This window comes from Onychomys torridus, chromosome 7 (assembly GCF_903995425.1).
Source record: "Onychomys torridus chromosome 7, mOncTor1.1, whole genome shotgun sequence".
Lineage (NCBI taxonomy): Eukaryota > Metazoa > Chordata > Mammalia > Rodentia > Cricetidae > Onychomys > Onychomys torridus.
Window position 1 is genome coordinate 57495667 of NC_050449.1, and position 24356 is coordinate 57520022.

At 53.1% G+C, this 24356-nt stretch overlaps 1 protein-coding gene across 1 annotated transcript in view; it reads right to left on the reverse strand.

Annotated features, from left to right (window-relative positions):
* Smad6 (SMAD family member 6) overlaps positions 1-23088 on the reverse strand; it is a 72497-nt gene extending 49409 nt beyond the window's left edge. The window contains exons 1-4 of the mRNA XM_036193089.1: positions 22639-23088; positions 21216-22551; positions 13805-13861; positions 8992-9069 (exon numbers count right to left, since the gene is read on the reverse strand). Coding sequence (XP_036048982.1) covers positions 8992-9069; positions 13805-13861; positions 21216-22041 — 961 coding nt within the window. The 5' untranslated portion in view covers positions 22042-22551; positions 22639-23088. The remainder of the gene's footprint in view (positions 1-8991; positions 9070-13804; positions 13862-21215; positions 22552-22638) is intronic.
* Between the last annotated feature and the right edge of the window lie 1268 nt (positions 23089-24356).

A 24356-nucleotide genomic window follows, 5' to 3' on the forward strand; every position in this document is an offset into this window, starting at 1 on the left:
GGGTAGTAGCTCACAGGCCAGCCAACCTTGCCTACTTAGCAAGGTCCAGGCCAGTGGAGAGACCATGTCTCAAAACCCAAGGTGGACAGCATCTCAAGGAATTACACCTAAGGTTGCCCTCTGGCCTAAAAACACACCTGCCTGAATACACACACACACACACACACACACACACACACACACACACACACACTCTCTCTCTCTCTCTCTCTCTCTCTCTCTCTCTCTCTCTCTCTCTCCTAGACTATGACCTTGGAAACAATCCCCACAGCCTGTAGTAAAAGGTGTCAGGCTAGGCCGGTCGGTGGTGGCGCAGGCCTTTAATCCCAGCACTTGGGAGGCAGAGCCAGGCGGATCTCTATGAGTTCAAGGCCAGCCTGGGCTACCAAGTGAGTTCCAGGAAAGGCTTCAAAACTATACAGAGAAACCCTGTCTCGCTAAAAACCAAAAACAAACAAACAAAAAAAAAGGGACAGGCTAATAACGACTAGCCACAGCATCTCCACTTCCAGGTATTTGCCCAAGAGAAATTTGTCCCCGTGTCTTTGAGAAGGCCAGCTCAGGAACATTTATTGTTGCATCATAGGTAGGAGATTCATATGAGGGGCCACAGATTCCTGGAAGAGTGATGTAGGTGAGCAAGATGCACAGAACTCAGAGATCCTCCCCACACCCGACAGAACTCCATCGGGAAATGAAAATGGCGGGCACTTAGACCCAGCAGCAGCACAGAGCATTCACACCCACACTCTGCCCAATGAGAGAAACTAGATATAGGGACCCGACAGTAAGAGAGAGCATTGCTCTGCAGCCGTGAGGACCAAAGTTCAGGGCTCTGCACCCACAGAAGTAGTTGGGTGTAACCCCAGCCCGAGTGGGACAGAGACAGGAGAGGATTGCTGGGGCTTCCAGTCTAGCTGCGGAAACTCTGGTCTCTGGTTAACTGGGCTGACCACTCTAGGACTCTGCGGTTGTCTGAGCTTCTGAGTGCTGAGGAGGGTGGAGAAGGCTCTGGCTTGCCCAAATTCTGCATGGCTGCCCATCTGGAGCTGGCCGCCACCTTCTCTTTCACTGAGCAGAGAACAGAGACAGCCCCAGCGTCCTCTGAAGTATGAAAGTAGCACCAGCCAGCCAGGTATCCAGGAAGCCCAGCAATCCTTTGTCATCTCAAATTGGCCACCTCATGGCCTTTCCATCTGTAAAATGGGTTTATCGGTGGAAGGCCTTGATTCTCAGTCCTCTTTGCACATAGCCCAGCCAACCCAGTCTTTCCTCATCTCATGCTGAGTGACCTTCCTCCCACCTCACCAATCTGGTGCCACCCCAACCAGGCAGTGATGGCTGGCTTCTCTAGCTCTATCCACTTTCACCTGATCCCAGATGACTCAGAGAATAAAATCACTGCCAGGTTTTTTTGAGTCAGGGTCTGTCTCATATAGCCCAGGCTGGCCTCCAGTTCATTATGTAGCCGAGGATGACCTTGAACATCTGACCCTCTTGCCTCCACCTTCCAGGTGCTGGCATTACAGGTGTGGCCACCATGCCCAGTATATGAGGTACTGGGGATTGAACTCAGGGCTGTGTGCATGCTAAGCAAGCTCTCTGCTGACTGAGCTACATCTGCAGCTCCTTGCTCCTCTTTTAAAGGTCACTAGTGTGTTGGCAATGATTCACCTCAAGTCTGGGCTGCTGGCTTTGAGGCCAGCTCCGACCTGAGACCTCTGTTTATCCAAATCCAGAAACTTCTACCATAAGATGAGTAGGGCCTTCTAACACAGGGCTTGGGGTAGGGTGGGTGATGGACTGCTCTGTGGAGTTCAGTCCCTCAGACTTTACCCTCTCAGGCTGGAGGCCATGGGGACAGGCCCGCGAATATCACGTATTCTTTCCACAAAAAGTAGACAAGCAGCTAAGGGGCGTGGACGAAAAAGGTTTCATACAAAAACACCTGGTCAAGTATCTTCAGGAGATATTTTCTGCATGAAAGAAATGATAATAGCCGGGTGGCGGTGGCACGTACCTTTAATCCCAGCCCTCGGGAGGCAGAGCCAGGTGGATCTCTGTGAGTTCGAAGCCAGCCTGGTCTACAAAGCGAGATCCAGGACAGGCTCCAAAACTACATGGAGAAACCTTGTCTTGGAAAAAAAAATGCTACTCAACCCGGACAAAGAAACTTTCAAGTGCAGCCCCTCAGTGTTGCAGATGCCCAGAGAGATGAGCTAGAAAGACAAGGTGAGGGAGGGCCAAGGGTGTACATGGCCAAAATGAGACAGGGGGTAGCTAACTGTCCCTTCTGGAAGGTCCTCAGAAAACCAGTTGCTTTCACAGTGCCACAGACCAGCCCCCTGCCTGGAAGAAGGGGTCCCAAGATGTCCTGAGAGTGAGGCCATCCAATCCAGCTCAGAGTCAGAGCATCTGCTGAAAGTATCTATACCCTCCAAGCCCAGCAGGCACATCTCAGCTCTCCCACCATCTCCCTGGCAATTCATTCCTTGACACACCACCAGCGAAGGTGCAGAGATGCCCTATTGCATATGACAACGTGTTCACTACTCCCTCACCATCTTAGCCTGGTAGCCGGGGCAACTAATTCAGCAGAAAAACACAGTCATAGCTAGGTCTCTGGTAATGGTCAAGGAGCTGTTGACACTCCCTAGTTGGAGAGAGGGAGGTGAGGATCACAAGATTACTCCCTCTGCCTTTCCCGGCCATGTGTGCTCTTGGAAGGTGCTAGGGTATAGAAGAGAAATGTTAACGGAAAGGACACTGTGATAGGCTTCCATGACATCGCCATTCTTGATGGGGTGGAACTCTGCAGTGATGTGGTTGCTCTGGGATCACCCTTCACCCGTGTTCTGTGAGTAAACCGGTAAACTCACCAGTTCTTCAAGCTGGACTCTGACAAAATATTATTTTGGTCACCAGTGCCCTCACTGGAGTGAACAGACATCTGTTCATGCCGAACCTTGGCTCCCTGAGGGCCAATAAGCCCCAGAAGCTCAAAGACTTTGAATCCTACACTTTGCAGGGAGCAGACAAGAGTACCTTATTAGCTACTGGGAGACCCCACAGTGGGGCCAGCCAAGCTTCCCAGCTCCCAAATTCTACCGCTTTCCAGCTGAGTGAACCAAGACAAGCAACTCAACCTCTCTGGGCCCCAGTCATTTCTTCCTTTAATTTGGCTAATAAAGTGGCTGCTCACAGAGGTGCTGGAAAATTCCATGAACTCATAGATGTATGGCACTTGAGAAAGCGCCTGGCTCCGAGCTCTGGGATCCCAGGGTCATTAAATAGTGTGTGATGATTGCTCTGTCTTGATCTCCATGAACTCTCTCGGGATTCCTCTGCTCATGAAAATGAGCCCCCGCTGTGGGTTAGCCTAATGCTAAGCGATGTCCTTTAGGACCAAGGATGTCCTAGGGTTCCCTGGCCCCAGTGGATATACTCCCTCGTGCAGGATTCATCTCTCCTCAGCCTCCCATCCCTCCCACGTCTACTTCAGCTGTTTCTGAACACAAGCTGTTCCCTTTACTGAGAGAACACTTACAGTCTGTTTCCAGCGAGCGCTTAGTCAGCCTACAAAACCCAACCCAGAATGGCCCGCGCTTCTGTGAAGTTTTCCCTAACACCCACATTCCCAACAGAGCTCTGGCATCCAGGGCACCAGTCCTCTCTCTCTGAGTAGCTGTACCTCAAGCCACCTCTGTGCATTAGAACAAGAATGGGAAGAGCAGCTAAGGTGGTGTAGGCCATAAAGGCCAGCTTTGTACCCATCCTCCTCCTAAGGCCTAGGAGCTGGAACCAACGTTCAGCGGCACATCGGCACGCTGGCGCCTGAGATCTCTGACCCGATGGGCTCCTGTGCAGCCCCACCAACTGAGATGTAGGAGGCAAGGGCCTTGCTTGCTTTGGGGGTCACCCGGCAGGAAAGGGCAAAGCCAAGCTCAGAACCCACCCTGGCAATCTGCCTTATCGCATGATGCTCCGCGGCACATTCCTGAAGGCACCCCGGCCCCACCACACACACAGCGAGCGGTCACCTCTTCACTCTGCATGCCCTGTCACCTCAGCAACCAGCCTGGGAGGATGGAGCCTCTGTGAAGTGTGAGGAGCATAAAGCAGGGAAAAGGGAGATTTAAAACAGAACACGGGAGCAGGGCTTGCCAGAACACTGTTCATGTGGGGACAGCACCAGGCCGTACTTCCTCCCCCACCACCACCCCAAGGCACCTCTCTAATCCGGGGAGCCCCCAGGAGCAAGCGTGAGACCACCCCGCTCTCCACAGAGTGTCACAATCCTCCTCGCTCCAAAGTCTAAGGAAACCATCTTTTCAGCTAGCATCTCCTCCTCACTGTCTCTACTCTCCTCCAAACCACCCAGTGTCCCTAAGGTTCATCCCAAGAACACCATTCTGTGACAGTAGCATCCAAGCCCCCCTGGCCACTAGTGTGACTGCTACTGAAACTCACTGAGCTGGTCCTATATCCCTGCACGTAAAAATGGCTAAAATCTGCCAGAGCCGGCGAGATGGCTCATGGGGTAAAAGTGCTTGCTGCCAAGCCTGACAACTGAGTTGGATCCCCAGGACACACAGTGTCACCTGTGCCTGAAGATGTGAGCCAACAGCGTCCAGCTGGGCGGCAAGGGCCACAGGACAGGTACCATTCCTACCAGGAAGCAGGTGGACAAACGACACAGGTCCACCTACTTTTTGACTTAGCTCCAGCTACCAATGCTCGCTGGGTGGTTCACGGCCAGTCTCTAATCTCTCTGAACCTGTCTCCAAACTGTTAGAAAAAGCACCCATAGAAGGGCCTGGTCTCTAAGGAGCTTCTGATTAGGGAGACACCAGATCCAGCTCAGCCCCAACCACTGTTTCCTCCTCCTAAGGAGGGGTATGCTCTCACTGATCCAGCTCAGACTGAAAAGCCAGCAGCACACACAGTCAAGGCCAGCGGAAGGGATTGCCTAGTCCTCGCTAAAGGCAGCTTATACGGCATACAGACAATGCTGGACTAAAAAAACACCGGGCCAATTACCAGATGGGCTCTTGATGATTCACTAAAGGGTGATGGTGGGGTGTAAAGACACCAGCCAGGTGCTCCCGCCATGGGATTGGGCAGGCCCAAATGCTCTGAGGCTCACCACCTATAGTCTCACTAAGTGACTAGAGTTCACAGGGCAGCCAGCACACAGCCTGGACTGGCAGAGGCTCCTTCCTTCTCCCATCCAGCCAGGGCACAAAATTCCCGTCTCAGGAGCCCTCTCTTCTTCTAGGCTGGAGTAGGGGATGCTGGGAGAATCTCGCCTGTCCCACAGCCTTCCTCAAAGCACCAGTTCCCTCTGCCTTCTCGGTCTGCAGTTCTTTGAATGAGAGCATATTCTGCCTTCCAGAAGGGGTAACTCACAGCCACTCACAGCCTCGTGTGAGTTTCTTCAGCTCATCATACTTCATCCTCAAATTAACTGAAGTCAAGGGAACAGGAGAGGACTGTTGGTGCTGTGAAGAAGGTGGCTAATGGGACTCTGGATAGCCAGGGGACAGCATTCCAGACCCAAGTAAAGCAGGGAAACCACAGACCAAAGCTCCAAGAACACTCCCCAAGAGTCCTCAAGGCCAGTGGTTTTACCCCAATCCCATTGAAGACACTGGGCATGAGGGTCTACAGAATCTAGCCAAAGGTCCACGTCCACCTCTCCCCACTGAATGACCTTGGTGAGGTCACCTGTGCCCTTTGAGTTTCCCCATGGAGATTACAGAGCCCATGCTGAGACCGAATACCTAAGGGGACTCTGGATAGCCAGGGGGGACAGCACCCCAGACCCAAATGAAGCAAGGAAACCACAGCACCAGAGTTCCAAGTGCACCCCCCAAACAGAGACCTCATTCTGTGAAATGAGTTACAGGAGTTCCTTTCCTGCAGTTCCTTATGCATCCTTGCCTGCCGAGGCCTGTGATTAGCCCCTAAATCCTGCCATCCCCCTTACGTGGCCTCAGTCACAGGACAGGAAAGAACAGAGACTCTGAACAAGAGTTGCAAAGAAACTGGAAGCTCGTCCAGGCTGTGACTGTCCCTGTGTGCAAAACGCCTATGCTGTGGTGTGAGAGAGACCAGGCCCTCAGGGGCACCAAGACCTCAGGACAGAGGAGCACAGAAGGATGGCACAGTCGGCTGGCAGGCTTGCTCAGTGGCCGCACAGAAGCATGAGTCCTGTGCCAGCGAGCCCTCACCCCGGCCCTGGCACTGAAGCTGTCCAAGCCTCTGCCAGCTTACTCTGCCCAAGCCTCCCCGTGTACAATCTGGGGACTGGGGCTGAAGAGGAAGTAGTGCAGAGGAGACCATCTGATGGGGCTTTGGGGTGCTGTTCCAGAAGGGACCCCGTGGGTACACTTGGAAGGATCCCAGCTGTCTCACTGGATGGCAGAACAGAGTCGATAAAGGACAGCCAGTACTGATCTGAGTGTGAGGGTCAAGGGCCACCAACATTACCACCAGCACCGTAACCACGCCAGGGGTCCCTGACCATCAAATGTCCCGGCTTGACCCACACCCTGTGCCCACTCTGTCCCCAGCCTTCGCATGCCTCGATTCGCTCCTGTGTGACCCCACAGGATGAAGCAGCCATGACTCTGCTATTCAGCAAGGCCTGCTACCTCCTGAGGCCTTTCATTTAGTGTGACAGCCCAAAGCCCAGGAGGACACAGAAAATGTTCCACTTGCTTACTCAGGCCCAAAGCCCATCGCCACCTCATCCCATCCTCCCATGTGGGAGGCCCCAAACTTTCTTCCCCCATCTTTCAGCCTCTCAGACTGCCAACCCCTAGACATGTTTTCTTCATGACAGTCAAGACCAGCAACGACCTCCTCACTGCCCAGTACTACAGACTCAGCTCTGAGACATGGGGTAGAAATCCCCAGCACAGGCCACCCCAACACAGTCCAGCCTACAGTCCCCACATGCTGGGGTGGTGCTCTCTGCAGGGGTCAGGTTGATGGCAGGCTTCCGGAGGTGTGCTGAGGTCTACCCCTTTAAGCAGCAATCATGCACCAGGCCTCCTCTGGAATCAAGGGAGCTCACAAATGCACACACGGTGAAAGACACACACAAGTTTCCACTATTAACAAGGAAAGAGGACGTCAAGGTGCCCATCTGTCCTGCAATCCACACCAAGGAAACCCAACTAACAACTGCCTTGAGAGCTGGCAGGAACCCAGAATCATAAATGAAAAAAATAAAAAATCAGAGTCCCTGTTTCGGAGTCGCATGTGGCTTCTGCCTGCATGGACAGATGAGAAAGAACGGTTTGTGGTCTAACTTCATGTCACCTGGCTGGATCTTCAACATGTTTTGGGTTTTTATTTTTTTGTTTTGTTTTGTTTTGTTTTTTGTCGTGGTGTGTGTGTGTGGTTAGTTTTGGTTTTGTGTGTGTGTGTGTGTGTGTGTGTGTGTGTGTGTGTGTGTGTGTGTGTTTATGACAGGTCTCACTACGTATCCCCAGCTGGCTGGAACTACAGATTAGGCTGGTCTATATCACAGACATCCACCTGCCTCTGCCTTCTGAGTGCGGGGCTTAAAGACGTGTGCCACCACACCCAGCTACCTGGGCTGGGTCTTTGAGGGAGAGAGCAGAGTGGCCTGATTAGGGGACCAGGGGCCAGAGAGCAGACAGGAGACCTGGACTCCTGCACCGTCGCAGCCATGAGCTCACTGTAGGGTCTGGCTTTCTGTCTCCCATCTCTTAAAACAGCTGTGCTCCTGAGGTTTCCTCCTGGACAGTGGGGGAGACCAGGGGACAGACAGGGAAGGGCTCAAGGCTAGGGAAATGGACAGGTGTCCCGGAGCAGGCCGACCGTGTCACCTTCGAATCGCCAGAAGTGAGAGAGGGAACTCTGGGCATATACTCATCAGGCCGCATTGCACTGTCTCAGATGGGGATGAGGGTGGGGCGTAGCAATAGAGACAAGGAGCTCAGGCTTGAGCAGCAAGGTTCCCGTGGCCACTAAGGCTGCTGTATGGCCCTGAGGGACCTATGAGGGAGACCATGTAGGTGCTGGGGTGGGGCCTGGCTCACGGTGACCACTCATTCTCATTACCTTGCTTTTATAGCTTGGGTGTGGAGTCAGAAAAAGAAGCAGAGGCCCGGCTGGCCACCCCGGCCCCCAGGCCACAAGCCCAGCTGCCACACAGTACACCCTACCCACCTTGCTCCCAGAAGGCCGCACAGACCTCACCACACAAGTCCCTGGCCCTCTTGCCCGTTCCCCTAACGACCCTCTCACAAGAATTCCCTTGAATGTGAGGGGACTTAGGGCCACCAACTGGGAATTTCAGACAGTTAGGGGACACCACCAAGGCTGGGGTTCCTTCCCCCTGCTTCCTGCCTGCCATCCACTGCCAAGTACGGGGCACAGACACCACCAGCTTCTAGCAAACTCCTCCCTTGCCAGTCTGCCCCAGCTCACCCATTTGCTTACCCACAGGCCCTCCCCCTGAGCACGGAGAGAAGACAACTTATGTGTGACCCATCCACCTTGAGGCCTCCAGTTACTGGGAAGTGTCCCTGGCTACACAATGATGGAGGGCCTGTCTAACCCAGGGGAATGAGAAAGACACAGTAGAGACACCAGGTTAAAACCTGGCAAGCTATTATCTTCTAGCTTCTACCCACATAAACCACACAGCTTTGTAGCACAAGCTGGCCTTCACCTCCTCTTGCCTCAACCTCCTGAGTACTGGGCTGAGAGGCATGCAACACCACACCCAGTTCTTATCTCCAAGAACACCAGACGTGTGCGGGCACACACACACACACACACACACACACACATACATCATCATCATCATCATCATCATTATCATCCTCCCATTCACAGAGTGGGCGGATAAGAGCACAAAAATCACAAGAAATCAAAATCCTTCCATCAATGTAGCCACATCGGTCCCCACTGGTACCGCCCACAGCAACAAGTGAGAAGAAATATGCCAACCTGAGAATTCACCCGGAGCAGTGATGAGGGAGTTGGTGGCCTCGGTTTCAGTGTAAGACAATGTGGAATCGGACAGATCTGTTCCAGGGGGAAAAGAAAGAGAACTCAGTTGGCCGAAAAGCACCTGTTCCCATGCACGAAGGGCAGATGTCCCTGGTGACCACTTATTTAGTATACATTTATTCCTGTAGCCCAAACTGACCTTTATTTCAGTACCTAGGCAAGGATGACCTTGAACTCCTGATTGTCTTGCTCTCACCTCCTAAAAGCTGAGATTATAGGCACGTACCACCAAGCTGGGTTCATGCAGTGCAGGGAATCAAACCCAGGGCTTCATGTATGTCAGGCAAGCACTCTACCAACTGAGCTACAACCCACAGACCCCTCACAAGTTACTAATGCCACTCTGTGACCCAATCTCAGGACCACCCCAGACCAGGCCAACCATCTAGCCCCAGAACCTTTCTGGAAAAATGCTGACCGCTGTGACCCTGACACCTGGAAGAGCCTCGGTGGCCCTTACCACAGAAACAGTCCACATTCGGGGGACTGAGCAAGCACCAACTTGCAGCCTGTTTGGGTAAGGTTAAATTAAGTCCCTGAACAATTCATAGCTGCTCAAGTTAATCACAACCATTAAAATTCTTGAAGTTGTTCGTTCTTGCTTCCTTCCTTCCTTCTTCCCTTCCTTTCTTCCTCCTGGAGCCGCAGAAACGTAACAAATCACCAGCCACCTCTGTCCCCACACGCCTCTAATTACGACCCAAGTGTTTGCTCTCACATTAACTTTTGCTGTCTCCCCCTCTCCCACTCCCCAACATCAAAACGGCCTGTGCAGCTTGGGCTGGGTTTTGCATTCATGCTTAATTAAGTACTTCACACGGCATGCATCACCGGCCATCCACTGTGTGCCGTGTGCAGAGATGGAAGGGAACTTTTTCTGCCCCACTGGTTTCATAAACTGATGCTCTCACGGGCGGGAAGACTCGGGAGGTCTGGGCCTCTGCAATTAGCAGTGTGGGCTTGTCCCCAGTACAGGACAGGCCTGACCAGGAGTTGAGAAGGCATGGACCAGGAGGCCTGAAATCTTTTTATCTTCTGGTCACCCAACACAAACCAGATCTGGCTGGGCTAGTCCCAGCTGGCCCAGCAGCCACCAGAGGCTGGGAATTCCTGGGACAATTCCCTCAGCTTAGGCTCTAGCTGGCTAGAATTCCATTTCATCTTGCAGGAATTTTTTCCCCTTTTAATGCATAGCTTAAAGAGCAGGAAAAATGAAACATTAACCAATTTGGCTTTTTTTTTTTTTTTTTCATTTCCCACTTGCCAGATGCTTTTATTTTGATTCCTGGTCTCGTGATCAGGGAGGCACAGACATGAACTAGGTGTGTGTGTGTGTGTGTGTGTGTGTGTGTGTGTGTGTGTGTAAAAAGAAATAATTTGCCGGGCAGTGGTGGCACACTTTAATCCCAGCACTCAGGAGGCAGAGCCAGGCAGATCTCTATGAGTTCGAGGCCAGCCTGGTCTACAGAGTGAGATCCAGGACAGGCACCAAAAATACACAGAGAAACCCTGTCTCAAAAAAAAAGGAAGGAAGAAAGGGAAGGAGGGAGGGAGGGAGGGAGGGAAGAAGGAAGGAAGAAAGGAAGGAAGGAAGGAAGGAAGGAAGGAAGGAAGGAAAGAGAAATTTAATTCATGGTAAAGGAAATAATTATTTCCCTTTTTAAATATTGCACTATTTCTCAAGGCATACAAAAATATTATCTGCTGGTAACAGTACTGAAAATAAAGACACAAGAAAATCTTCCAAAAAAACCCTTCAATGATAAAGATTTAAAATTTTGTGGTGTGTGTGTGTGTGTGTGTGTGTATGTGTGTGTGTGTGTATTTGCACATTTGTAGACGCACATCATATGTATGTGTAGACACAGAAGTCAGCTTTTGGTACCATTTCTCATCCCTGTGAGCAGGGAGGGTCTCTCACTGGCCTACTTCACAAAGTAGGTATGCTGGCTGGGCAGTGAGTCGCGGGGAAAACTCCCCTTCAGTGGTGGGACTGAATTTATACTGACTGAACCATCTTCCCCACCTGAGTTTGCATTGAACACCCGCTGTCCCCAGTGCGGAATGCCTGGAGCCTCAACACCACTTCTCATCTGAAGGAGCAGCACCGGCTCAAAGCTGGATTCTGTTACTTTTTAAAAAAAAAAAATTTACTTGTATTATTTTTGATTATGTGTAGCTGTGGGTCTCCATGTAGGTCTGTGTATCCTGGAGTTGGAATTACACACAATCCTGAGCTACCCTATGTGGGTACCGAGGACCTAACTGCTACCTCTATGTAGGTAGCACCCAGAAGTTTTCAGGAGTAGGAAGGGCAAGTGGCTTCTACCTTTTGGAGCAACTCAGTACTGAGTACCTGTCACACCCTTGCCGAGCCCACAGATCTAGACTTTCCACTGAGGTCATCAAAGGCAGCCTTCCTGTGGTGGCTGCTCCAGAAAGAAATCTCTCCCAGATCTCCCCCAGCCTCTAACACCACCTTAAGCCACGGAGGGATCCTGGTTAGGATCTGATGTGTGTGTGGGTTTTTGTTGGTGGTGGTGGTGGTTGTTTGTTTGTTTTTTTGAGCTGAGGATCAAACCCTCTACCACTGAGCTAAATCCCCAACCCCCGTGGTTAGGATCTGGAGCCCAGTTCAAGATGCACCTCCAGCAACAGCCGGCAGTACCAGAGGTCACCACCTTCTTCTGTAGAAAGTAAGCACCTTCAACCACGAGAGCCTCACAACCCGCCCCCTTTGCTCAGCTCCGCACAGTAGCAAGACGGAGCAGCTGTGGGCAACTGGAGGAGCGTGACTGGACATCCAGCTGCTTGCCTTCGGGCCACCTACATCTTGTGCGCCTTTCATGTTTCGGGGAATGTTCTTGCAACTTAATTTTTTCCCCACATCGTTTAAAAAAATGAAATCAGAGCCAGCCACAGTAGTGCATGTCTATAATCCCAGCAAGCAGGAGGCTGAGGCAGGAGGATGGAGAGTTTGAAGCAAAGCCAGCCTAGACTCTATAAGGAGATCCTGTCTCAATCAATCAAATTAGTAAAAGCCATCTTATCTCTTATGCTAAGATGGAGTTCTGTGAGGCCCCAGCAAGGGTCATGTTTGCTTTCTGGCACTCAGGTGTCCTACCTGTGAAATAATGGGATACCTGGTAGCTTCTAAATGGTCCCTCTCTAGGGCTTGTCTGTTTTCCTCCAAGCTGACTGACAGTTCCTCTAACAATAATCCTGCCATTGGTTATGAACTTTTGACTTTTTCTTTCTCTAATGGAGAGAGGCATGTTCTCTAGGACAACTGTCACTGTGTTTGTTGGCTTAGGAGATGCTGAGGCTGGCCTATGGCAGGAACATGGGGAAGATGGCCTGCCCTGGGTTGGTGCCTCAACCCTGCAGCTCCTCAGCTAGGGGTCTCCCTCTCCTCATTCAGCTGGCTCCTCCTCATCTACAAGACCATGATCCCTCTAGTTCCTAAAGAAGTAAACAAATCTCCCTGTGCACAGGGCACACAGCTGGAACAAAGACCACTGCTCAGCCACAGCCTCCCACACCCTTGAGACACAGCCCTCGCCCCAATGGCCATGGATCAAACTCCTCAAGCAACTCTGGGGTGGGCATATTTCTGACCTCATTGGGAATGAAGGGCTGGAAGGGACTTGGGGTGACCCCTGAGTCCATGACCCTGAAGGTGACCTTCTCGCCAGAGCCCACACACTCCAAAGAGGATGCTTCTACCATAAACTTATCCTTGGTGGTCAGTTGGGGATGTTCTAGCACCCACATCATGCCAATGGACTTGGGAGGCCTGGGCCTCACAGTGACTGCTGATGACAAAGTTTCTTTGCTGGAACTCTTCAGGCCAGCTCACCTGCTACTGGAACTCTGCAGACTAGAGAGACCAACTACTCTAAATCCACTGCGTTTAGGGCTGGAGAGATGGCTCAGCCGTTAAAGGCTAGGCTCACAACCAAAAATATAAATCCACTGCTTTTAAATAGTTTAAATTGTGTGTAAGAGTGTGTGTGTGTGTGTGTGTGTGTGTGTGTGTGTGTCTCGCATGCATGCATGAGTGTATGCACATGCAATCACATGCAAGCAAGTGCCCTTGGAGGCCAGAAGAGGGCACTGGATTCCCTGGAGCTGGAGATACAGGCAGTTGGGATCCACCTAGCATAGGTGCTGGGAACTGAACCCAGATCCTCTGCAAAAGCAGAAAACTTCTCTCAACCATAAGCCATTTTTTAGCCCCTCATCTGCTTTTAAAATTGTCTGTGTGCACCCCAGAACATGAGCTGACACTTAGCCCCAAGGTTGTATAGAAAATAAGTCTTGCCACTGCACAGGACTTATCTGAAATGACACATTCTCTCCACTAAGTTCCCTCGGAGACAGCCAAGCCACCTGCCTACCTGTCCAGGTAGGGGACAAGGACAGATACAGCTCAACAAAGACTCCATGCCCTATCTGCCTGTCACACTCCCAATTAACACACTGGTGGACAGTAACTCAAGTCTGGGGGAGGAAGGAAGGGAAAGAGACCCAGAAATTCCAACCCACCTCCAAAGAGCAGCTTAAGTCAGAACCTATTCATCTCCCACAGGCCCATGTTTAAAGGTCATGGAGAGGTTAACGAGAAGCCTGGAATTTGAAGATGTAAATAGTCTCTCTGCAGCAGCCCAACCGTGGGAGTGTTTGTAAAACTTCACCCTGTTTGAACACACCCAACTCAGCCCACCCCTCCAGGGGAGGGCACACTTACCCAGTGGCTTGTACTGGTCACGAGGAGACAGCCGAGAATAGGGAGGTGGCGGTGATTCTGGAAGACAGGATACAGCATGTCATACCTGGTGTTCCACGTGCTTTTAACTATTAGTTTCCGCAAATAATAACCTCTGACCCCAGGATGTTTTCAATGTCGCCCACCATCTCTACTGCTCCCTGGGGCTTGGTCCCTACACACGCCACCTATGCTTTGGGAGCTCCAGAGAGTCCCCTCGCCTCTCTAAGATGATTTCCTCAGCTATAAAACAGGGGTGATAATCATAGATCTCTTGGTTTTGCCAGAAGGGCAAAAGATAGCATATGCAAAATGCTTAGCACAGCTCTTGGTCACACTCCCATAAACAGCACCTTTATTATCATCACAACTAGAAAAACAGTAGGCAGAAGTCCGTGCTCGGGCTGCCAGATGATATACAAGGAGGCTCAGCTCTGTTTGCATTTGGGCTAAACCCGGACGGAGTATGGTCTCTTAGTATAAGCCCAGGCCTTACAATATCTGGGATATACTCATGCTGAAATTTTGTGTTGCTTGTGTGAAATGAAAACTGAACAGGCATCCTAAATTGCTAAGTTCAACAAGCCAAATCAGAGTTCAGAAGGCCCACACATGGAAACGTGGTTGGGAGGGAAAAAGGCGGGAAAGGGCTGGTGAGATGGCTTAGCATGTAAAGAAGCTTGCTGCCAAGATTAAGGACCTGAGTTTGATCCCCAGAACCCACCTGGTGGAAGGGAGAACAGATAGCCTCAAGTTATCTTCTGACCTTCACATGTGTTTCATGCCATGTCTGCACCCCCACTACATACATGATGGCAATAATAAATTTTAAAAAGTATTTAATCCACATTAGAACCACCATTCCTGGGTGGCTACTGGGGCCCTGGAGGCCTTCACATTCTAAGCCAGGTACTTCCAGACTCTGGCCTCAGTCTCTCTCGGTTGTTTGTTTGTTTTTGTTTTTGTAAAGAAAGGCCAGGGGTGGGTCCCAGCTTTCCAGCTCAGACTCTAGATTCCTGATTGTCTATGGTGTTTTCCTTCCGGCTGTCTTTCATTTGCCTAAAATACTCCTCCTTCAAAACATACACTTTGTCTTCAGAGGAATTTCTTAGGCTCTTGCTTTACCGGGAAGTAACAATTTGCTAAACTAAGTAACAATCTGGGTGAATGAAATGACCCTCCATTTTCCCTAATGAACCTGAACCCCATCAGATGGCAAGCTGAAGCAGATTCCACAGTAATAAAGGGGTGATAACTATTATTAGGTGGGTATCAGGAACGACACGGGGTGATGAGTGTTTTCGCAATTATAATAAGGCACCATTAGTTAGAGGAGCATTAGTTATGTGCGTTCCACACACCCAAAGGAGGCCTCCCTCGCCTGCCAACCTGTCCTCTGCAGCCAGAAGTGGCTTCCTCAAAGTCAAGGCTCTGAGTCTAGAGCAGGGACTCTCTGTAGACAGGGGTCACAGGATAGGTCAAATAGGGAAAGACACTGAAGAGATCTGAACATTCCCTCTACGCCAGGCACTTTTAAGTCTCTCTATTGTCTCTAATTTTTTTTTTTTTTTAAGATTTATTTACTTATATGTGCACTGGTATTCTGTCTGCACGTATGTCTGTGTGAGGGTGTCACAAGCCCTGGAATTAGAGTTACAGACACTTGTGAGCTGCTACATGGTGGGTGCTGGTACTTGAACCTGGGTCCTCTGGAAGAACAGCCAGTGCTCAGCTGCTGAGCCAACTATCCAGCCCCATCTCTAATTCTTATAGCCCTCGAGAACACGAAGGTTAATCACCCTGTCAGACACCTGCTCCAATTTAATCTTTTCTCAGAGATAAAAATAAATAAATAAATACCTAAGATGGTATCCACATTCCCATTTTGCAGACGAGGAAACTGACTGCCTCCTGCCACCCCAGACAATCACGGCAGAGCTGAGATTTGCGCCCAGGCTTGACTTCAGCCTCACTGTTCCAAAGGGCCCCTCTGCACCCAGTGTTGACTTAGGTCTCCAGGCAAAGACAAAAGCATGGGAGAAAGGATCGGAGATCCAAGGGCACCTACCAGTGACCTCAAGCAGGACACAGGGAGGAAGATTATATGCTTTTAGTAAGAGCTGCTTGTAATCGTCCTGAGCCCAGAGGCCAAACCCAAGAGAGGTCCAGTGGCCCAGCATGGAAAGGCCTGGCGCTCTGAGGGAGAGGGGACTGAGCCTGGGTTCCCACGGCATAGAGGAGACTTGAGGCCTGGTGAGTGGATGTGACTCCCTGGGGAACTTGCTGGGGAGCCAGAACCATGTCTGGTACACACCCTCTTTTACAGCCCCTGAAACCCAGGACACAGCTAGACATCTGCCTCCACACCCGTCTCCAGCTGGAGTGTTAAAACCAATCCCAGCCTTCTCCACCCAAGCTTTCTCTGAGTTTTTTGAAAGAGTGTTTCATTTAGCCCAGGCTGGCCCTGAATTCAGTATATAACCAAGGATGACCCTGAACTACTAACCCTCTTCTTGTCTCTGCCTTCTGAACATATTACAGGCATATCCCTGGCCATCCCCAGCATCTCTTACAGAGATTTTAAAGTGCTCATGATGTTCCTCCTTCCGAAGCACCCACTACCCACAGTCACACCTGAGGTAGAGGCTCCTAACATCATCCGTGAGACAGAAAGAAAACAGATAAGCCAGAAGTGCAGACATGCAGCCAGGGAAAGACAGCTAAGCTTCTAGCAGGGACTTCGTCTAACCACAGATCCTTCTAGAAAGTTAAAAGAAGGCTTATAGTCACCAGCCCTGAATACAGAGCTCTAACATATCAGAGATGAAAGGGGTTGGGGCTCCACCAAACTCAACTCTTTTTTAATTTAACTTTTATTTGTTTTGGCTCTAAAACAGGGTCTCAATGCATAGCTCAAGCCAGCCTCAAAGGCCATGATGCATCCTCCTGCCTCTGCTTCCTGAGCACTGGGATTACAGGCATGCACCACCAAACAAAAGCTCTCAACTCCTTTTTTTTTTAATCAGTGGGACACCTGACATCCAGCCTAAAGGACCCACCCAAGGCCATGCTGGGAGACAGCTACACAAGCCCTCTTATTGCTATTGGAGACCAAGACCAGGCAAGCTTATGGGAGGGAAGTGGGGAGAAACTCACAGATCACAAGATTCACCCTCTTAAAGCATACAATTTAGTTGTTTGGGGTACATTCCAAGAGTTGTGTGACCATCACCATGATCTAATTATAGGACATTTTCACCACCACAAAAAGAAACCCTATCCTCATTAGCAATCACTTCCTATATTCCAACCCCACTAATTAGGCAACCACTAATCTACTTTTTGTCTCTATGGATTTGCCTATTTGGAAAGTTTCATGTCCATGAAATCATACGCTATACACTATAGAGCCTTCTGTGCCTGGTTCCTTCACTCAGCACAACTTTCTTCAGGTTCATCCAGGCCTTGGCATGGGCGAGCACTTCACCCTTTTTTACGGCTGGATGATATTCCATTGTGTGGCTACATCACACTTTGTTTATCCATCCATCGGCTAATGGACATTTGGGTTGGATCCACATTTTGCTGTTATGAATGATGTGCTGGGAACAATACCAGTAATTCTTACCTGCCATGTTCCCACTCCCCTCCCATACAGCCTCCAGGATTTAAGAAAATGGAACCACAGGACACTTAACTCAGGCAGGCTAGGCGAGCCCTCCACTGGGTTAAGACATAGGATCAGAAGAGAATCTTCAAGTTGACCCCTGGCTCTCCATTCACTGTCTAGGAGATTCTATCCTAGCTCTTGTTAAGAGTCATGTTGAGTTTACACATGTAAACTCTAACAGAACACTTCAGTCTCTGCAGGATCCTCTGAGAGAACTGGACATGGATGAGAGAAAAAAGTGAAAGACCTCAGAAACTCCAAGCCCCTCAGACCTCCAGCCCTAGGCATGGACTAAAAGAATCCCCGAACTTCCTTCAAAAGCTGAGTAGTTTAGTCAGGAGCCAACAGCATCAATCAGCCCAGTCCAGCCCCAGCCCTCAGGGGCTACCTAGCCTTCTGGGATCCAGACCTACATTTGAAGCCGGAAGAAAGTTCACAGCCCCTCTCTGAGCCTGGCGGGAGTTTCCATCACTTCCCACCCATCTTTGCAGGGCAGCTCTTTGCTGTAGGACAAGATACACGTGTTTGCCTGGGCCTCCAACTTCTCTCCCTCCCCAGGGGTGACAGGCCGGGCGGGCGTGGAGGGGTCCTCCTGGGTACCCGCCAACCCCAAGCCCGAGGATCGGGAGGACAGAAAAGGAGCTCCTGGCGCTTTAAGGCCAAGGAGCCTAACTGCCCAGATTCCCCCAGCAGCCAGATAAACAGCGCAGCCGGCTGGCGCCAGCAAGAGGCAAACTGGGCATTATCACGGCTTCCTCACCTCCAAGAGAGGAGCGGGGAGCAGACAGACAGGCCGAGGGGCCGCGAGGGGGCGGGGCGGGGCCGGCAAGCCCAACTTGAAATTGATCTCATTTCAAAGGGATAATGCCAGGCCAAATAAAAGGAAAAACTTTCTAGCCCGTTCTAATTCCTCCAGGCCTGGCCTGGGAACCCTGTGTTTTCCTAAGCAGCCTCCTCCAGCCCTTTAGAAGTTCTCTCTTTCCCGGGCACAATTTGGATAATAGTAATTTACTGAATATAATTACAGAAAAAAAAAAAAAAAGTAGGGAAGCAAAGAGCAGGAGATTCATTCCAGAGTTAATGGTTACTTGCAGGAGAAGGGAAGTCTATAAACAGGTCAGAGCTGTGATTAAAGTATTTCTCCACATTTCCGTCCACATAGGCAACCCACTAAGCTCAGCGCTGCCTTTAGTCCTAACCAGAAAGGCCCAGGAAAGATCGCCCCCAGAGGCCTCCAGACTCTCTCACGCACTGAGCCTGGTGTTCAGGACACCAGTTTCTAAGACAAAGCCCATGGGGCCTGGAACCTGTCACCTCTTCACCTCAGTTGTTCAGGCCAACCCAGAACTTTACAGATGGCAGAAGGCCAGGCTCAGAAAAGAAGGGGACCGTACTTCCCACACGTCTTGACACCCGGAGTCCTTGGGGGGTGGAGGCCATGCACGAATGACCGGTGCTGGGTGTTCCCATGCACTTTGCTCTAGTTGTATGCGCGATCAGACAGTCTGTCTGCCTGCATGCCTGCTTGCCCCATGCCCCAGCCCTTTTCCCTGAGCTGGAAAGTTGGGAGGAGCGGTCTCCTTATCAGGACGCGCTCGGCTGAACCCCAGCTATGTGCCCGCCCATTTCGAGGAGCCAGGCTGGCGGCTAGCCCCGGAGGCGGGGTACTCGGCAAAGGGCTTCCCCAGTCCCCACTCTTAGAGAAGGCAAGAGGGTCGACCGGGCATACTGGAAACTCTTGCAACCACAGTCCTCAGCGGTGCCCCCGGCTGGCTGACTAGGGCCCTCCTGGGTTCGTGGCCAGCAGAGGCAGGGAATAGGTTCGTGGTGCATGCCTTCCCCCAACCCCCAGGGGGAAGTGCCTCTTGGGGGAAGCAGGGAATTAAGTTCCAATGCTCAGTAGAATTGAAATGTCTCTAGAGCCCTCCCACACATACACACTCATCCAAGGTCACTGTCTGGACAGAGCCTAGGTCCAGATACTATAGATAGTTCATCAGGTCCCCCTCCACTTCTCCCTGGCCACGCAGGGCCAGTTCTGAGTGCAAAGAGTAGGAACTGAGTGGGGTCCGGCCTAAGGTCTCCAGCTTTTTGCTCCTCCTTCTCCGGTCCACCCACCTGAGTAAGCCCTCTTTTAGGTCCACCCCCCTCCTCGGAGGCTGCTCCAGGTTAAAGGCGTGGCACTCCCAGAGGTGATCCAATTACAGACACACCCACAGCCCTCCCGGTGGCTCAGACCACTGACCTAGCCCCACCCCCTTACCTCCTTCCCACTTCTTCCCACCTCCCAGGAGGATTTCTTGACAGCATGAATCTTCTCCTTCTCTCTCTCTCTCTCTCTCTCTCTCTCTCTCTCTCTCTCTCTCTCTTTTACACGCACAGTACCTGGTACAGAACAAATGCTCAACCAACTTGTTAGTACTGTGACTTAGTCACAGGAAAAAAAAACCCACTAGGGCCTTATGGAAGAGTGTCCTGGGCCCCACCATCCAGCTCCTACCAGGAAAACAAGGAGAGAAGTCAATACACGCACAAATAGGGTCCTCCTCCCCAGAGACCGAGACTGCAGCTTCCTCCAGGGGAAGCAGCTGTCTGTAGCTCCAGGCACAGAAAGCCAGGGACGACCCAAAGTCTACCTGGAGCCTGGAGAGACTGACCATGAGGGAGGCACACCAGGAACCACAGGGAAGGGAGGAAAACTGTCTTCTCTTCACACCACTAGGCCGGTCCTCATCTACACACAGGGGAGAAGTCAAGCTTCCCCAGTCCGTGTCCTCTTACCACACTGAGTCTAAGAACTGACCAGAGCCAACAGTCTGGAACTACCTGTCCCACTCTCCCCTGCAAAGCCTCCAATGCCTTGAATGTATTCACCTACACCTATGGTATTTCCTGTGGTGCAGAAAACGTGTGTGTGTGTGTGTGTGTGTGTGTGTGTGTGTGTGTGAGTGAGAGAGAGAGAGAGAGAGAGAGAGAGAGAGAGAGAGAGAGAGATGCTCCGGCCATCAGGGGCCTTCATCTCTCCTCACCTCTGCTCCTGCACCTGAGCCTGCCTAGGTAAGCAAGGCTGGTAGGGTGTGTGCGGAAGATCCCAAGAGAACAAAGAGGCTAGTAACAAAAGAGCTAGCAGCCTCTGAGTCTCAGGTGCCTTAGGACCCTCAACTCTAGAGGTAAGCTGAAGGCAAGAATTAAGAACCGTGAGGATGGAGGAGCCTGGCATTCCGCCCCCAAAGGATGTTGGAAACGAGATTCTGCAGGGCAAAGTGGGACATTTTGCACACACTTTTGACGCTGGGCACGAGTTGCCTGCAAACAGTTTCGCAGCCATACCTACCTGGGATGCAGAAAAGCACAGCTGGTGTATAGGAATATGCACACAAATGCTAGAAGCTGATTACCGACTGGGTGAATCCCCCAAAAGGGAGATGTCGTCTACTCCTTTGGCCTCTCCATGGCTTGCTATCCCGTTTCACAACGCTGCAATCTACTTTAAGTCCCAGAAGCTGCATATAGAAACCCGAACATGCCCCTTTCTAACTTCGCAGGCGCTACAGGTGAAGTTACCATTTGAAGTTGCAAACACCTACCCCTCAGCTTTCCTCAGCCCACTGCAGGCTCCCACCAGTACCGGGGAGTATCCCGAGAGCATCCACAAAGAGGTGGCCACAGAAAAGGGTAAGATAAAAGGCATAGGTCGAGGCGACCCCGTGCGCGCGCGCTCACCTGGCCCGCAGAGCCGGCTGAAGTGGTAGGGGTTGCAACACACCGTGGGCCCGTCGGGGGCGGCGGCGAAGCTGTGGCAGCCGCACAGGGGTTTCAGCTCCACAGCATGCTGCAGGTCTGGCCAGCGAAAGAGGCGGCCGAGCAGCAGCTGCGGTGGCGCGGGCTGGCCGCCCAGGTGGAGGTCCGCGCGCGGCACCAGCACGCAGGCGCCGGGCACGCCGCCTCGGGACTCCACTGCCTCCAGCAGCGTGTCCAGCGAACGCTCCTTGAGCCTCTTGAGCAGCGAGTACGTGACCGTCTTGAGCTCCTGCTCCAGAAGCAGCAGCCTCGAGCGGGCTTCACGACTCCGAGGCCCGCCACCCTCCTCTGGCTCCGGGGACTGCCCCGCTGGGGGATCGCCGGTGTCCCGAGGCGCACTCGCTGCGTCCCGCTCGGAGAAAAGACAGCAAGTCACCGTCTCGCAGTCACTCTCAGGCAGCCAGCCCGGGCCTCCAGGCTCCGCCACATCCAGCAGGGAACCCTCAGCTCCGACCCCTGGCTCCGACACCGGCCTCGGGGGGCCCCCAGTGCGCCGGCGCCTGCCCGCGATCGGGGCGCCTCGCGGTCCCACCGCGTCCCGGGGCCGCCGCGGGGCTACCGAGCGGACTTCAGAGCGGCCGCAGCCTCCGCCCTCTCGTGCCCGCGGGGCAGGCTCAGCTCGGCTGCCCAGGCTCCCATCCTCGTCGCCACCACCGCTGCCGCCGCCGCCGCTGCCTTCCTCCCGATCAGGGACCACACGACTTCGCCAAAGTCGCCGCACCAGCCCCGAGCGTTTAGACCTGAACATACGATATCCTTTGGCGCCTGGGGTGGTGGGAGGGGAGGCGGTCTCCGGTTACCGGGGGTCCGTTCCCTCAACGAGGCGCCGGCTGCGCGGGCCGCAGCCCCACATGAAGCTCTGCAGCGGGGCGCCGTGCAGACCGCGCACAGCCTGTCGTCGAAGGGGCACCGCAGGGCTGCAACATGAGGGAGCTCGCGCCGGGCCGGGCCGGGAACACGCGCGCGCCAAGCCGCAGTCCGCGCGGGACCAGCGGGCTACATGGACCGCAGTGGGCCGGGACTGCTCAACTCCAGCCGCTCTGGAGCCTTTTGGGAGTCGCGGGCGAAGCGATGCTAGAAACACCCCGCATGGGCCGGCGAGCCTTCAAAAGTTGCGCGGCTGGTACACGAGCACAAAGCGCTTGCGTTGTACCCCCAAATGTGTCTGCACAACTCTGCCTTCAAAAACCAAGTGCTACGCTGCATGGGCTTTCCCTGCAGGATCCGAAACTCAGGCTTGTGGATAACTTCCAGATCCCTGCAATGAAATAAAATAAAATAAAAATAAAAGCAAAGCAAGAAAAAGATCCCAAACAAAACCCGAAATGCTTGGATTTGCACGCACGAAAAGCAACTCCGTCTCAGGTCCTGGGCGCTCGGTGCACTTGGGCAAATCTCTCCTGAACGCCGGTGTCAACACATGAGTGGAAGCCGTAAAAAAAAATCCCAAGAGCTGCTAGGAATCCTTAATTAAAAATGCAATCCACCGAGGCAGAGGTCGCAGCCCGCCCCACGCTGTGCTGGGTCGCTTCGGGCGCCGCGGCTGCCGAGGTCGCCCCCCCTCCCCCCTCCACCAAAGTGCCTCCCGGTGGCCCCGCGGTCCCAGCGAGGTTTGGCGAGGCAGCGCCCGGCGGCTCTTTCTCTGGGCTCGGCTCCCTCGCTCGCTCCCCCGCTCGGCGCCCTCTCTCTTTTTTGTTCTCCTCAAACGCACACTGAGGGCCCCCGGAGGAGCGCCGCGGAGTCATTGGCTGCCTCCCATCATATGCCAGTCTAGACACTTTGGCGGCTCCGCGGCGCTGATTGTTGCGCAAACAAGGTTTCAAGTTTCTTAACTCTTAAAGGAGAACACGTCCCATTGCTGAGCCCCAGGCTCCGAGGGGGCTGGTTCCCGGGGCGGGACGAACTCGGGCCCCCGCCCATCTCCCGCCCCAGCACCCCTGCCTCGAGGCTTACAGCGCCCGCGACTCGCTCTCTAGCTCACGTCGCGCCTTGGGCACGGATACGAGGGATCCCGTACACGAGCAAACACACCCTGCTACCCAGCTCTGCTCGGTGAACCCACAGCGACCCGGAGTCCAAGGCAGCCCTTTGCCTCTCTCTGGCTTGTGCACAAACTTGCAAACACGCATTGCACTTTAGAATTTGTCCAAACCCCCAGCCTCAGCGCGGGGTAATAAAAATGGGCGTGTGTGCGCGCCTTCCTGCCGTGCGTCTCCGGGGGACTAGGGGGCGGCCGAGAAGTTGGGGTAGTGGGATCTTCTGTGACCCACGAAGGCTCCACGTACCCACTTCCCAGAACTAGGGAACACTTCGATCGAGGGAGCTCCGGGATAGCCGGAGGTGGGGACTTCGACAGGGTGGGGTAAAGGGGGGGGAGTGCTCTTGCTCTTGGATGGCTCCTCTCGGTCGCCTGGGCTCTCCCGCCAGGTTGCCTGGCGTCCCAGGCCCCCCTCAAGGCCAGGAGCTTCCTTTTCCCTTCTTTGGGTTTACTTTTTGCCTCTACGAGAGGGGTGTGGAGGGGCGTGCTTTCCCCAGCTAGGTTTCACTATGAAAACAGGGGCAAGTTTTGGGGACAGACTTTGGGGCCCGGCACCGGAAGGGTTAAGGCCGCTCCTGCCCTGGAGCCGGCGCGGCGGGGTACCTCCTCGGGCGTGCTTGCTAGTCCGAGGGTGGCAAAAGTTCAAGCTTGTAAAGTCGGGATTGGTCCCGCGCGGAGGGGAAAAAAGGCCTGGTTCCCCCTCCCCCTCCCGGGCGTGGCGCCGATTGGCTCAGCCGCAGGGCCGGCCCCGCCCTCCCCTGGCGCCCCGCGGCCCCACCCCCGGTGCAGTGCCACGCCCCCTTCCGGGCAGGAGTGGGGGCCCGAGCTGAATGAAAGAAATTCCGCTACGCTCATTGGCCTGGGGCTGGACGCCGCTCCCCGCGGGAGGCGGGGTGCAGAGGATGGGGCGCGGACTTGTGACGCCCCCCCTTTAGGATACCCGTGCTCTGGGGCTGGTGTCGTGACCGCGGCGTGCAAGCCCAGAGCCAGGTCTGGGTGTGCACTGGGGGAAGGGCCTTGTTTGC